The sequence below is a fragment of the Cotesia glomerata genome, linkage group LG6, assembly GCF_020080835.1.
Source record: "Cotesia glomerata isolate CgM1 linkage group LG6, MPM_Cglom_v2.3, whole genome shotgun sequence".
NCBI lineage: Eukaryota > Metazoa > Arthropoda > Insecta > Hymenoptera > Braconidae > Cotesia > Cotesia glomerata.
The window spans coordinates 5,441,367-5,457,610 of record NC_058163.1 but is presented as its reverse complement, the minus strand read 5'-3'; the positions used below and the strand labels follow the sequence as shown (position 1 = coordinate 5,457,610).

General features: G+C 31.7%; 1 protein-coding gene across 1 annotated transcript; it reads left to right on the top strand.

Annotated features, from left to right (window-relative positions):
* The first annotated feature begins 3,268 nt into the window (after positions 1 to 3,268).
* Positions 3,269 to 4,112, top strand: LOC123267254 (myc proto-oncogene protein-like). The gene is made up of 2 exons (XM_044731807.1): positions 3,269 to 3,489; positions 3,593 to 4,112. Exons 1-2 carry the CDS (start codon positions 3,269 to 3,271, stop codon positions 4,110 to 4,112), a joined length of 741 nt encoding a protein of 246 aa, XP_044587742.1.
* The last annotated feature ends 12,132 nt before the right edge of the window (positions 4,113 to 16,244 follow it).

Genomic DNA, 16,244 nt, shown 5'->3' with positions numbered 1-16,244 from the left:
TTCCGTCAACAAAAAATCAATACGAAGAAAAAAATTTTTTTTTTTTAATTTTTTTAATGCAAATAAACAGTTAACAAGTTTAAAAAAATATGAGCTCTGCGGGACTCGATGTCAGGATCCGAAGAAGTGCGCGTGCGCCATTCCTCTCAAACCGTTGTTGGAGAATGATGGGGGAAATAATAATAATGTGAAAGTGAATATAGGTGTAGAAGTTATGGATAGGATTGATTATAAATTAATATTAAAAGCCAATTGAATTTTAAACATAGAGTGATTCAACTTTATCTGAATCTTTATTAAGATGAAGATTGTGAGTGTACTTCGAAAGGACGTCGTTACTTCACAGAGTTTAGTCATAGACTGAAAGAGAAAATAATAATATTTTGCTATGAGGTCTAACTCTATATAATACTAAAGTAAAATTATTTTAACTATATCTTAACTAAGACCGTAGCACTCTCTTTGTAAATGCATTTACAAAATATATATATATAGATATACAAAGAGTCCTTTGTATAACTCAAGGGACCTACGGTCGTAAAATTAATCCTAAACAGACTTTGAAAAACTAAGTTCACGAATGTGCTCAAACATATGTTTTTAAAGAATTTAAAAACTAATAAAATAAATTTATGTAAAAGTAAATAATTCTACAATATAAAAATAAATATTGTTAGCTCTGAGATTTTTATTTTTGCTCAGAAAATCCAACAATAGGTATCAAACGATTGCAAATTTCATGAATGGTAAATATATCTTATCGCGTAGAGAACTTTTTTTAAAAATTTTTTTCTATTTGTTTAAACAAATAGTTAATTAACAATTAAAAATTTGTTTCCACAATATGGGTATCAAACGATTGCCAATTTTATGAATCGTAAAGATATCCCATCATGTGGAAAACTTTTTTTCGAAAAATTTTTGTTATTTGTTTCAACAAATTATTACTTAACAAAAAAAAAATTGTCTTTACAATATTGGTATTAAACGATTCAGAATTCTATGAATCGTCAATATATCCCATCGTGTGGGATACATTTTTTTGAAAAACTTTTTTAAACAATTTGTTTAAACAAATAAAAAAATTTTTCAAAAAAATGTTTTCCACACGATGGGATATCTTTACGATTCATAAAATTGGCAATCGTTTGATACCAATATTGTGGAGACAAATTTTTAATTGTTAATTAACTATTTATTAAAACAAATATAAAAAATTTTTTTAAAAAAGTTCTCTACACGATAGGATATCTTTACGATTAATGAAATTTGCAATTGTTTGATACCTATATTGTGAAAACAAATGTTTTTCCGTTAACTAACTGTTTAAACAAATAGAAAAAAATTATTTAAAAAAAGTATTCCACACGATAGGATATCGTTACGACTTATGAAATTTGCAATCGTTTGATACCTATATTTTGAAATTGATTTTTCAAAAGTTAATTAAGACTTAGAAAAAATTATAAAAATGATGAAAAACTAGGCGCGCACTTACTATTGTTATTATTCGCTTCACATTATTATTATTTCCCCCATCATTCTCCAACAACGGTTTGAGGGTAATGGCGCACGGATCCGGACATCGAGTCCCCGCAGAGCGCATATTTTTTTAAACTTGTTAACTGTTTATTTGCATTAAAAAAATTAAAAAAAAAAATTTTTTTTTCTTCGTATTGATTCATTGTTGACGGAAAAACATTTTTATGCAAAAAAAAAATAATTTTTTAAAAATTTTAACTATTTTTTAATGCAAAAATTCGAAAAACAGAAAATTATTCATATAAATTCAAAAATTTTTTTTTTGGCTTAGCTGATTTTTTTGCTTATAGAGGACAACAATAGCTTTGATAAAAAAAAAAAAAAGTAAATCGAATGATTTTTCGTCGAGATACAGCTATTTGTTTATCAGCGCTTGAGCGGAACCACGTTTTTTTTAATTAAAAAATTACTATATCGTAAACTATTGTTCGTAGAGACCTCAAGTTTGTCTCATCTTGTTCCTTATTTAATCCTCTACATTTAATATGTAGCATGTCTTGTCTTCTTTTGCGTAGTTTCCGAGATATTTCAATGTAAACCTACTTGCAAAAAGGCTATTTTTTAAACAATTGAATTTTCGCGATTTTTTTTTTTTTTGTAAAAATGATCTACATATTTTTCTGTGTATTTAAAAAAAAAAATTGCAATTTACCTTATCTGCATTGGAATTTGTAAACAAACGGCCTAATATTTCCCTGCCGACTGGACTACTATGCTTTAATTCCAATGTTTATGTGATACATAACTTATTCACTAACTTAGATTAATTTATTCAGCTCGATTTTGGGAGATTTATTAAACCTTCAAAAACACACATACTTCCAATAAATGTCTTCTATTTATGTCTTTTCTCAGTGGAGTTTAGTTTTAATTTTTCAATATGTCTATTATTGATATGTTAAAAATTTGTTTAATTTAAAATTTTATAAATGTCTCAAAAAAAAATATAATTATAAATATTATTATAGAAATATAATAATTTAATGAGATTCTTTTTTTTTATACCTTATATTTTTACTTGAAATTATTTATTTTAATTATTTTTATCTATTTTATGTTAAAAATTAGGTTACACGCTGAAATTAATTGAAAAATTAATTTCTTTTGATACCAATAAACGATTTATTGAGTCCCAATAAATAATTCGTTAAATACTACTAAATATTCATTTGGTGGGACTAAATGGGCTTTAATAAATGATTTACTACCCATTACTAAATATTAGGTAATGAAAGGTTTGTTACTAAATCATTTAGTATCTGTTACTAAATCTTATTAAATAGAACTAAATCCTTCTATCAGTGTAATTGATGGAATTCTAGAGTCAAATGTCCCACCAGTCACAATGGAATGCCCCAACAACAAAAAAAATTTTTATCCGCCATTTTGGTTTTACATAGATTGGGATACGCCCTTTTGGCCTTTGTCCCGCGCTATTCGAATATAGCCACCATAGTGTTGAAAGATTACAACCTTTAAATGATTTCAGATCTTGAAAAATTCAAAATGATGCCAGAACAATTAGGAACCATCGTGTCTGAAAGTGTATGGGAAAAATTCGACTTGGAGACCTTTTAACTCTTCAGGAGGCTATGAACAAGATAAATGTTCTTTATTCGACATTGCTCCTGAAATATTTGAAAGCACGGATTATTCCAAATACGTACAGATTCTTGCACATGACTGTATGTGGGTAGGATTGTGCGTAAGTAAAGAGCATAATAAAATGTGGGCGACTAAAAATCTTGGAGTTTCACCGCCAAGATTAGTACCAGAAACACCCCAAAATTCTTCTTTTTCATACGAACATTCCGACATTGAAGAAGAAGTGATGGTATATTTGTCTGCATCTCCAAGTGAAGTCACCGGACAGTATCTTAGCAAATCATCGGAAATAAAGGACGAGGTCACTCAAACAGATCTCGATTACTCAACTGGATATCCGAAGTGACAACACTGTATCAAAGTCATCAGAAGTCAATAATACCCTTATTGATCGCGATGACTACGGAAACGATCTCACTCTTATCAAAAAATTTAATTGTTTGAGTGTGCAAAAACCATCTGGCTCTGAAGAGGAAATCGTTATAGTTAAGATCGAGGAACCAGCGAGTATATTTACTTCCTCTAGTACAGAAGATCATGAAACTCTGCAATCAACAGTAGAAATTGTTGTTAATAACAATCCTGCGCCAAGACGACGAGGAACACAACTAGAATCATATAAACCTCCAGCAGATATTCAGGTAGAAGCGCGGATATCTGGAAAAGGTGCTGCAGTGCGAAGATCGTGTCAAAACAAACCACAAATGGACCAAAAGATTGGTTCATCAACTTCAACATCTATGAATACAAAGAAATATTCATCACCGGCGTCTGTAAGGTCTGAAGATAAATCTGATACTGATCAACGAAGTTATTACAATAAAATGGAACAACAAAGGAGACACGCTATGAAGATTGAATATAGAAATTTACAATGTTTAATACCAAATCTTCAAAATAAAGTGAACGCATCAGTAATTTCAATTTTACGTGAAGGAATTCAATATTGCAAAAGAGATTTGTAAAACCGAGAGAAATTTAATAACCAAAAATTAGAGCTGAAGAAACGCCAATATGAATTAATGAGTGAGTTAAGTTCATTAAGAAGACATTTAGCACAACACCGTTAAAAATTAAAAGCAATGTAATTATTTTCAATAATTAGGGTCGTGAATTATTTTCAAACATTATGAGAAATTTTATTTATACAGATGAATTATGTTTGTACATCATATCGTGAGGCGAGGGTTCGACCACCGACGGTTGTTTGAATAATTCCAACACCAACCGCCGGGGGTCACTCCAGTAACCGAACTGTACTGGTATGGGTTTTTCTGTGCTTTCCCCATACCACTATTCCAACAGCCTATAGAAAGAAGTAAGGAATAGGGCGAATGCAGTACAGGATACACAAGTTGGTCCACAGCCAAAACAAAAAGGCAGGCATGAAAAGGCGGTAACTAAGCAAAATGAAAAGGCTTAGAGTGTAAAAGGCTTAAATCGCCTGTACACTAGAAACCCGATAATAATAAATGTATAATAGTAATAATTAGGATTAAGAATTTATTATATAAAAATATGATTAATTGGGTGTAAAAAATTTTTTTATAATCATGCTATACCTTTAAAAAAAATATTCATAAAAATTAAAATATATAATTATGTAAGATATAAAGTTAACTCTTAGTTTGACTTGTAACAAAGCTTGACGAACTGTATATCTTGTAATAATTGAAAAGAAAAAAAAAGAAAAAACTATTATTTACATTATTTTTGTTATTTATTATATATCCTTGTAGACTTTAGTTCACACTGTATGAATCACGAATAACACCGTGTATTTCATCAATTTTTACATTGTGTATCCTCAGTAGTTTCGCGGCAAGTTGACCGTATAAAAAAAAAGCTTACTTGAATCAAGTATACCCCCATGAAAAAATAATATACGTCGAAATATATAAAAAATATATTTTAAATATATAAAAAGTATATAAATATATAAAAAATATGTACTGTAAGTATATTTTAAATAACTAACTTTTGACCGATTTTTATATATATTTTATGTATATTAAATATATTTTGGATATATTTAAGACATACATTTATCCCACTAGAAGCACTTGCGTATTATCATGCGATTTTAGCTATGTTGTAAATTTTTTTTTTCCAATCCTTAATTTTATTAATATTTCATAATTAAATGAGCATTTTGGGTCGTGCACTTTTGGATTTTTCAAACTTATTTTTAACTTCCCGCTAAGAAAATCGAAGATTTTCGAAAAATCGGGAAGTTATTGGTTTTACCCCGTTTTGCAAAAATCGAGGTTTCAACAGATCTCGACGTTTTGAAGCCCTACCCGACTCGAAATTGTAGTGAGGAATGTCGAAGAATTAGTGAGGGGCAAGTTTGGCTTGCCTAACTTAGTCAAGCCTAATTTGTGCCTTCTTAAATCCACGTTAGGCAAAACGAAGATTGGCATGCCAAATTTTCATGTAATTTAGGACATCTATGGCCGAACTTCGGTGAACCTTTGGAATGCCTGACTAGCTGGAAGTAACAATAAGCAAAGATTTGCCGAAGTTTAACTTGCCATAAATGTCCCTAATCATCTTTAAGTTTGGTAAACCGAACTTTCGTAAGTCTTTGGATTTTATAATTTCCTGCAAGTTAGGTATTCCAAACATTCGCCAAACTTCGTCTTACCATAGATGGCCCCAATTACTTTTAAGTTTGGCAAACCGAACTTCCGTAGACCTTTGGATTTTATAATTTCCTGCAAGTTAGGCATTCCAAACGTTTGAAGAACTTCGGCGTTTCTTGCCAAAGTACTCTAAAACGGAGTGGGAGAAGACATTTGGCTTCAAGTCTTTCCAAGGTTAAGCCTTTTAGTTCTATACATATAAAAGTGTGTATTTATGAGAGTATTTGTGTTTTGTACATATAAACATGGTGTCTCATGTACCTGACTAGAAATTTCATTGAGGCATATGCCGAAGAACCAATTCGGGGCAAGTTTGGCTTGCCTAACTTAGGCTTGCCTAGATATTACCTCATAAAAATCAAGGTAGGCAGAACGAAATGTTTGGTTTGCCATATTTGAACGTAACTAGAAAAGTTTCATGGATTCCTTAAGTCTCATATATCATGGGAACGCCGAACTGGTTTCAAGTAACGATAACCTGAGTTTTGCTAGTTTGGAGCGAACTTGGCTTTCGGAACTTAGGCTAGCCCAATTCGAATCTTATTTGTTTTAAATTAAGCAAGCTGAACATTGGTTGTGCTTATAAGTATCTTGAAGTAAGAGGTCGCTCATCATCGGCGTAGCGTCGCGGTATGGTATAGGGCCCTCGGGCGTCGGGTACCGTGTTCGAGTTTCGCGTTCGACATGTACGATTTTTAATAATTAATAATTACTCATTATAATTACTATTAAGGCGAGTGTGAAGTAAAGTTAAGTGTTATGTGTGATTAGTGTATCTAACTCCTCCATTATCTCCTTCCCCCTTGACTTATCAAATCTACCAATCAAAAAAATCTCTTCACATTAAAAAACGCTCCAAAAAACAAAAAATAAAATTAAATAATAAAAATAATATTAAATAAAAGCAACAAAGTTTTTTTTTTTTTTTTTTTATGAAATATTTAAAAAATTTAGTCCTAAATTTAATATTTATACTTAAAATAGTAAAAGAAGATAAAAAAATAAGCATTCGTTATTATTAATTTTCGCTTGATAATAAAAAAGCTAAAAATCAAGAAAGAATTAGATTTAGATTCTTCGATGCGAATTTGGTTTCCAAACTGCAACCTAATCAGGAAGCCAAGTTAGGCTGAGCCTCGCAACTGCGTTACATCCCAAACTTCGGCCTGGTTTGGATGCCTCACTTGCTGCAAGTTTGGAATTCGGCATGCCTTACTTGCGCCAAATCACTGCCTCACTGAAATTTCTAGTCGGGATTTTGTCGTATCTGTTATAGCTAATGAGATATTTCGATGTTAAAAGCAAAAAAAATTTTTTTCCTTTAATTTTTATAAATAATCGCTAAAAAATTATTGAAATAATAAAGTTTGAGCTCTAGTTTTGTTATAAATTTGTTGAGTAAATAATTTAGAAAAAAAAAAGTTCAGATGAATTTGTTGTATCTGCAATAGTTTATAAGTAACTTTAATAATAAATAAAGAAAAGCAGGCGCGAAAGGTAAGTTTAAATATACGAGAGAACTTCAAATTAAATGAAAAATTGAAAAATCAATTTTTTCTCAAAAACGGACACTGGGCTGTTTTTACGGTATTTTTTAGAGTGAAAAAAAAAAATTAAAAAAAAAATTTCATTGTTTATAAGTTATAAACTGTAACGGAGTGATCGTTACCCGTTAAAAGCCCTTTTATTTGCACTCATTAAGTTATCGACGGATCACAGAGCGCTGTGATTTGAAGCCCTCGTAGTCATAGTTTGAGACTTGTAAGTAAGTCCCCAAGGGGGAAGCGCTGGCGCCGAGAGTGAGTGGGGAGAGAGCCGAGGAAGAAAGAAACTCACCAACAAGATTCAGAAGATTCATCGTGACCGAACAGTCCAGCCAAGTAGACACGCAAAAAGTAATAAACAGCTATCCCAGGTAATTATTTTATTTCGCTCGACTCTTGTGGAACGAAGCGATAAAACTTTATTAATTATTGGTAAGTGGCAATTGCAAGACACCGCCTCGTGGTCGAAAACAGCACTACTCAAAACGGGTCATGTATTCTTATGGCGGTGACGTACTTGACATCTGGCGTTAAAAAATTTAATTACTCAAAGCGGGTTTTGGCAATAGGCCTTTTTACACGGTGCCATTTACCAATATTGCTTACTAGGCCTTTCTGTCAGCTTGCATTAGTTAATTGAATTTGTAATAAGTACTAATGCCGATTTGCAGTTACAGGTAAAATATTTGCTGGGGAGTAAGTGACGCGACGCGGTGACCAAGGCTTTGCCGCCAGACCAAGTAACTCCTATTCTACTCACCGAGGAGATTTTAGTACCAGCATCGAGACGAGGAGTTTGCAGCTCGACGAGGGAGTGCACAATTAAAATCATAATAACTCCAGGTACAACTATTATGTCTAAATAATCTCTCGGTGGTGCGGCGTCAGCCAGGCACTCAAATCGGCTGAAGGTCATCGCCATTTCGCGTTCGGTCGCAATCATTAGATTAAGAATTTAGTCACTAGAATTTACTTGAAATATTGTATAGAATTTATTAATCAGAAATCTTTAGAATGTCATTAAGAATTTAGTCATTATAATTTACTTAAAATATTATTTGGAATTTATTTATTTAGAATTAATTTATCAGAAATACTTAGAATGTTACCAGAAAATGATTAAGAATTTATTTAACATAATATTCAGAATAAATTTAAGAATAATCGAGACAAGTCCAGAAGCAAAATCAGAATAAAATTAAGAATGAATTTAAGAACAAGTCAGAAATAAAAGTACTAAATATTTAATTAATAAAACCAGGAATTATTTCGGTTCATTAATTTACTACGTAGGCAGAGTTTGGATTGACTTTACTAGAATACTTTCGGTTGGTCAATTCATGACTTCGGTGCCATGTAAAACAAATTTTCTTTTGGTAATTGAGTTTAAGTGAATTTATCTAATTAATTGCATAAAAGTAAAAATCAGTAAAACGTTTTTAGAGAAGTTTTAGTAAAATCATTTGAAGTTAAATTAATTTAAATCAGTAAAATAAATTATAATAAAAATTTAATTGCTCAAAATAAAATTTGTTTGTAATAAAATTAGAATCAGTCAAAATCACTAAAATTGTTAATGTAAATTATTTAATTGAAAGTAGAAAATAAAACTGGTAAAAATTCGTCAGAGAAAAAATTACACTAAAAACTTGCGACAGAGACGCAAGAGCGTTAGCCATCTTGTCCCGCGCGAAGCGCTGAGTAGAGGACACTCAAGGTCGAGACTAAAATCTTACTGTGTTGCTAGTATAGGCAGAATATAATCCTCAAATAAAATAAAATAAATGCTAAGTTTTTCAACCAAACACAATAGAAAGTAAAATGAAATAATTTAGGTAAAATAAAACTCGGTTATTCAAGGACAAGTAAAATAGTTTAGTCAAAATAAAACAAACAAAATCAATTGATGAATTTTTGGTTAATAAAAATTGAGTTCTTAAATAAATAAATAATTCTTAAATTCTGGGAAAATAATTCGGACTAAAATTATAAACGACCTAATAAAATATTTAATAAATTCTGGTAAAATAAATTAAGTAAATTTAATGTTAAAACTTGGAAAAATTCATTGGTAAAATCTCGGAAGTAACCAAACATTGTTGGCAGATTATTAAGACCTCTGTCAATAGATTTTAATCTATTAATTCAAGATACGAAGACCTCTTGTAATTAAATATTTATTGTTGTATTATTAAGACCACGGCAATAAATTAGTTAACGATTTTAATTTGAAATTTGGAATTAGGATTTATAATTAAGTTGGGATGAATGGAATAGTAACTTTGGGAAATAAATACATAAATTTTAATCTGTAAAATCTGGGGAAATATTTAGTGTGTTTGGAAATTAATTAATAGTGTGGGTGGGGTAGTATTAAGTATTGTAGTGTTGCCTAGGGATTCATGGTATCCTCCTCTGTTTCCTGGGCACATTTAGAGTTCTTTGCATAGACGCCCAGACGCCCAGGTGGGGGTGCAATAGGCGTAAGATGGAAAATTAAATATTGTGGGTGTGTGTGGAAAATATTATTGCAGTGTAGCCTAGGGATTCATGGTATCCTCGTCTGCTTTCTGGGCGCACTTAGAAGCCGTTGTATAGACGCCGGATTTGGGGTACAACGGTAGTAAGCTAGAAACCGCGGTATAGACGCTCCATATGAGGGTACTGTCGGGAATAGTAACTATGATAGAAACCGCGGTATAGACGCTCCATATGAGGGTACTGTCGAGAATAGAAACTATGATAGAAACCGCGATATAGACGCTCCAAAGAGGGTATCGTCGGGATTGTTTATTTGATATTTTGTAAGGGGGTTTTATTGTATATTAAGGGTTGGTTAAATAAATTAAATTGTAAAAATGAATTTCTTTTAATAATTTCTATTTCCTTCCTAATGATCTCTCACGACCCTGAGTCTTCACTCCATGTTCTGGTCCAGTTTCTGGATACTGTGCGAAAAATCCAGTGACGCCCTAAATAAAATTAGGGGCGACCAAGAGAGCGGTAGACCACCCGTTTCATTACATAAACATAAACATAACATAAACAATGTAAATTATAACAAATTTTTTTTTTTTTTTTATTAATTATTATTTAGAGTCGGTTTTAACTGCTGTGGTCATATCGCCGACTTTAACTGTTGGGAGTGGTACGTTGGGGTCTTTTTGGGTTGTGTAAATCTTAACCTACGCGACAAGGGCCGAATATCAACCAAGTTGGTTTCTAAGACCAGCTTGGGATTCGAACCCACGCCTGACCGGTAAGTTAGTCCGAGTTCTTTATAGGCCATGCGCCTTAGACGATTCGGCTAACGTCACCGGTTTATAACAAATTGTTTATTGTATAAACAATTAAAATTTGAATAAAAATAAAAAATTTTTTCAGATATCGAAGAGCAAGATGAATAATGATTTAAAAAAAAAATAGAAGAGGGTTCCTTAATTTTTATAACAAGTGGTTAAAAAAAATAGTTAATTAACAAATGCGTTATTAAGCAATAAAAACATTTTTTTAAGAAACGGTTTTTTTTTTTTAAATCATAATTTTCATCAAAGATTATGTTATCAAAAAAAATTTTATGATTATTTTATAAACAACGCATTTGTTTATAACAATTTTTTAAACAATATGGGATAAAAATGATTAAAAGTCATTTTTAAGTAGCTTATGATCATAAGAAAATGGACCAATAGCAATATTATAAAAAAAATATTTTTTTCAATGTTTAATCGAGGTTGATAATTTTTAACTTAAGTAAATTGTTAATAACAAAGTGAAAATTAACAATTTTTTAATTTTTCCAACGTGAATCTTTTCTATAGCCTTTGTAAAATAGCTCCATAAAAGGAAAAAAAATCCCAGATTAATAGTTTAACAACTATCGTACTTTCAATGCTGATGTTCGTGCTACAAAAAATTGTTAATTAATTAATGGATAATTATTTGAAAAATCGCGATAAAAATTTTTGATCGCCGGATTATTGTTCATTGATCTATCCTGTAGGTGCCTGAATTTTTTCATTTCTTAATTTTCATATTTAATAAGTTTAAATAATATTTATTCATTAAAGGTCCAAAGTGGGCGGAGCTTACGCAAGCGAAAGTTCCCGTTTTCGGCCGTATTTTCAACCCTCTAGAAAAGTTATAAAAATTTCTTCCTCTTTATGGATCTTTTTTCAAATTTCGAAAATTTTGAATACTTTTTGAGATATTCGCAAAAAACAAAACCACCCTTTTTTTTCTACTAAATTGTTTATAACTTTTGTAATTTTTGCAATCAAAACTCCAAATTTTTCAAAAAGTTTCTAGATGCGATGACGAATCGAATGACACCTCGATCATAATTTTCCGAGGCGAGCTAAAAACTTAGACCTAAAAGGCACATGTTGACTAAACTACTCCGATCTTGACCGTTCTCCCTCTCTTGACGAAATATACCACACCTTTAAGCCCTTAGAATTATTATCAATGCAACCCATTTGAGAAACTAAATGCCCAGGTGCGCAAAAGAATTTAAGACCGACGAATCAAATGCTAAACCCAAGGTATCCAATAGTATCAAAATTAGATTAAATTAAAATTTCAATAGTTTAACAAAGATAGCCAAATGCACAGTCATACTTGAATGCATCCCAATATATTGAGATATACTAGGTACATCTAATATATAAAATTCTCGTGTCACAATGTTCGTTCCCATACTCCTCCGAAACGGCTGGACCGATTCTCATGAAATTTTTTATGCATATTCAGTAAGCCTGAGAATCGGCTACTATCTATTTTTCTAACCTCTAAGTGATAAGGGGTGTTCACCCTAAAAACTTTTTTTTTATTTTTTTGATAAAATTATTTTTTTTTTATTTTTTTATTATGTGGCATCAAAAAATACATACAACTCTAAATTTGTACTTTTTTATCACCAACCCTTGCTTTTTAATAGTCATTTTCATAATTTTATCATTTTCTATCCCGCTCGATAACATCAATTATTATCACTTTGTAAGTTATCCCCTCCATGTGTCTACCGGTGTCACTTCTCACCCTGTAAACAGCACGGAGTAGGGATGTTACCTCTACAGTTTTCGGCTATTATTAGTGTTTATGCTTCAAGCTTAGTAGTTAAACATTTTTACTATCTCAGTGTAACTCTCATATCAAATATATTCTCGAGTAACTTTATTATTTATTTATTAATAACTAATATTATTGAATATAATTAATTATTAATAACTAATAAAATTATTAATTTTGAGTGTAAATCGCACGATCAGTTAATTAAGTGACTTACATAACCTCTAAAATACTCATCCGCGATCCGAATATTTTCCCGAGAGTTAAATCATTTCTTTATAGAACTAGGCTGAAATTTGAATTGTTTATAATTTTTGTGCTATTGGTCAGACGTGGATGCTTTAAAATAGATGAAAGTCTTTGAAGTTCGCCGTTAGTCAAAACTTGCAAATAAATAGCTATGATTCTTGATTGGTCAAACGGGAAACTTACTATACTAAACTTACTAAACTTACTTACGGGAAACTCACTTACTATCACTCAAGCCTAAAAATGTCGATATATATCACTATATATCGATATGTATCAAATAAGAAAATCAATAAACAATGTATTACACTAATGTATAAAGCTTAAATTAGGAGGCATGTGGATGGGCACTGTTGAAAATTTCTAATTAAAAAAAAAAAAAACATTACTGTTTTTTTTAAGTTCTACAATTCATTTCTGCACCTCGAAAATCTAAAATCAATTATCTCGGAAGAATAATTAATTAATTAACAAATAGTGATCGTCATTCAGTTTGTTGTAGAATTTTATAATATTCTGTTGAACTATCTAGAAAGAACCTCCCGAGTCCAATTGAAGGTAATGTTATTTAATCGAGTAAACCCACGTAAAATTGACTATCTTTTTTGGGCTATTCGACTGATTTTTTACGTTAACCAGTATTCGGAAAATTTAACAAAGAAGGGTTGCTTTTTATTTTACTATATATATATATATATATATATATATATATATATATATATATATATATATATAGGAAAAATGGCCGACTAGCTGCCTGACGTGTTTTGTTCGCTCCTTATTTTATTGTTGTTTGTGCCAGTTTAAAGTTACTATTTGATATCAGTTATATTGAAGTGTGCCCAGCTAGGGTCTTGTTACACTCTGACATATTATTTGCAACGACAACTTTCGTTGATTTTTTGTTGTACGGCTTTTTTGGTTCGCTAATTCGGCTCTAACCTAAAGAAAATTTATTTCCATCTCTCTTCTCCTCACCGTTCTCACTCTCTCTCTCTACAAGTATGTCTGCACTCGAAAATGCTACCAACACAACATCTCAGAAGCTGGCAGTAAAACCCGATAGTGGGAGCCACTCGTCTCAAAATGCGAGCTCTCTCAAAGGTAGACGAAGGTTAGCTGACAGCTGGGACAAACTCAACATCGAGGTGTTAGGAAATCCGATTGAACTACTAAATAACAAAAAACGACTATTAGAGAGTGAATCGATGGACGATGACATTAGTAATAATCCACCGAAAAGAAGAGTAGCTTTAGATTCAGCAACTCTGTTAGAGCTGAAAGAAGGAATCGTGGAAGCCTTGACAGGTAGCATTGAAAAGATATTAAACGAAAAACTAGCTGTGCTGACAATATATTTACTCTATTAGCGACGATTCAATCTGTTTTGTGCAGTAGGGGGGGACAGCTGTACGGGCTATTCGTTGATTTTAAAAGGGCTTTCGATTCGGTGCCCCATAACCTTCTCTGGCTCAAATTGTTCAACTTAGGCATCAGCCCTAAAGTAATTCGCATACTGAAAAAACTTTATGATCTAGCTGCTTTTCAAGTAAAATCAGGAAATCTCCTATCAAAGGAGTTTGCTGTTACTGAGGGCGTTCTACAGGGAGAAATCCTCAGTCCGATCCTCTTTATTTTATACTTGCATGACATCGTAGTTTTCTTTAGAGCCAGAGGAGTCAAGGGCATCGGTATTGCGGACTCTTATGACCTTTTAATGCTGCTTTATGCGGACGACCTAATTATTCTAGCAAAAACAGTCGCTGACTTGCGTAAAAAACTACAAATATTAGAGGAATATTGTTCGATTAACTCTTTAAAAGTTACTCAGAAAACCCAAGCTATGCATTTCAGAAGAGGTGGCCCCGGGGAGAAGGCGAAGTTACGCTACTTGAATCAATCCATTGATTGGACAGATCAATATGTATACCTTGGTGTCCCATTTACCACTTCATCTCTGGGCCATGTACCGTCAATTACAGCCTCACAGAAGGCTAAATCTGCCATGGGAGCAGCGCTGGCAACATTAGCAGCCATTAAAGCCGACCACTGGGCCAGCTTTGTAAAAATCTTTGACAGTATTGTGGCCAGTACTCTCCTATATGCCGCACACATATGGGGTCTCAGGTACTTGGACACCCTGGAAAAGACACAACTTCTTTTTTTCAAACGTCTTCTCCTTCTCCCTCATGGTACTCCTTCTGCTGATCTGAGACTTGAATTAAACCTAAAAAATGTAAAGGTACAGGTTTTGAAGATGGCTCTCAATTGGCTCTGTAAGTTATTAAGCATGCCAAATCATCGACTCCCCAAGTTGTGCCTCTTACAATTGATAAAGCTGGCCAAGAAAAGTAATATTAAAGCTAAATACAATTGGGTTTTGCAACTGAAAGACATCTTAGCTTTGACTGAAGCCCCGACTTCGCTCTGGGACAATCTCACAAGCGATTTCTGGGAAAAACACACAGATATAATACTAAGTTCCTATTCCGACTATCTTAGAAACCTGGACTTAGTAACTTCTCAAAGCAAACTCTCCTGTCAGATCATTATTCCAAGATCTATCAACATGGGCATAGCTGAGTATTTAGTAACTTGTCCTCTGTATATTGCTAGAATAATAGCGCAAATCAGACTTGCCAATAATCATTTCATCAAACTAAGTTCGAAGCGCATTCACAATGTAATTTACCCGGCCCAACTATGCACTATTTGTAACTTGAACGAACCGGAAAATTTAGCACATGTGTTTTTGAAATGTCCTATATATATACCGTTTAGAGAATATTACTTAGCTCAACTGTTGGATAGTTCTGATTTTAATATTTCTGATGAAGCAGCAACTCTGTCTAGGATGTTCATTAATACAGACATAGAGAAACTCAAAAACATTTATTTGTATGTCACGAGAGCGCTAAAACTAAGAGCCTTCTGCTTGAATATTTGATTGCCTGTGTTTGTTCTGCCCTATTCTTCCAGAAGTCTGTTCTCACACACTTTTTTATATTTTTATATTTGTATTATATAATTTTATACTTCTGTATTTGTATTATTTGTATAACTCTTGGCCAAAGAATTAGGTAGACTTTTTAAGCAAGATTTTCTATTTATTCATATAGTCCTGCTATCTTAAGCCTGATAATTAGTATTAAGAGTACAAAATAATATCTAGCCAACTTACTAATGCAATATCTTTGCCTTTTAATCCATATAAGACTGATGTATTTATTAACAATGTTAAATATTGTATTCTAATTTCTTACTAATTATCAAAATTGACAATATAAAACTGTAATTTGTAAGCAACATATAGATTTTTAAAATTCGTTGTTTAGCCGATTTGTATATCTGATGTTTTTATCTTTTGTTAATTTGTAAGTCAATTAATTTGTTAAATTTACTGTAAGCTAAGCTTGAAGAGTAAATAAATAATTATCAATTAATTATCATATCTATATATATATATATATATATATATATATATATATATATATATATATATATATATATATATATATATATATATAACAGCAGGTCGAATTATTAGGAACTACTTTGCCCTCATGATCATTTAACGTAAGTCAGGTCG

Bases quoted from the DNA above. Each gene is read 5' to 3' on its own strand.
- LOC123267254 (XM_044731807.1), top strand. From the start codon at position 3,269: ATGTGGGCGACTAAAAATCTTGGAGTTTCACCGCCAAGATTAGTACCA. The intron at 3,490-3,592 runs GTGACAACACTG...TAATTGTTTGAG, and splicing joins TACTCAACTGGATATCCGAA to TGTGCAAAAACCATCTGGCT.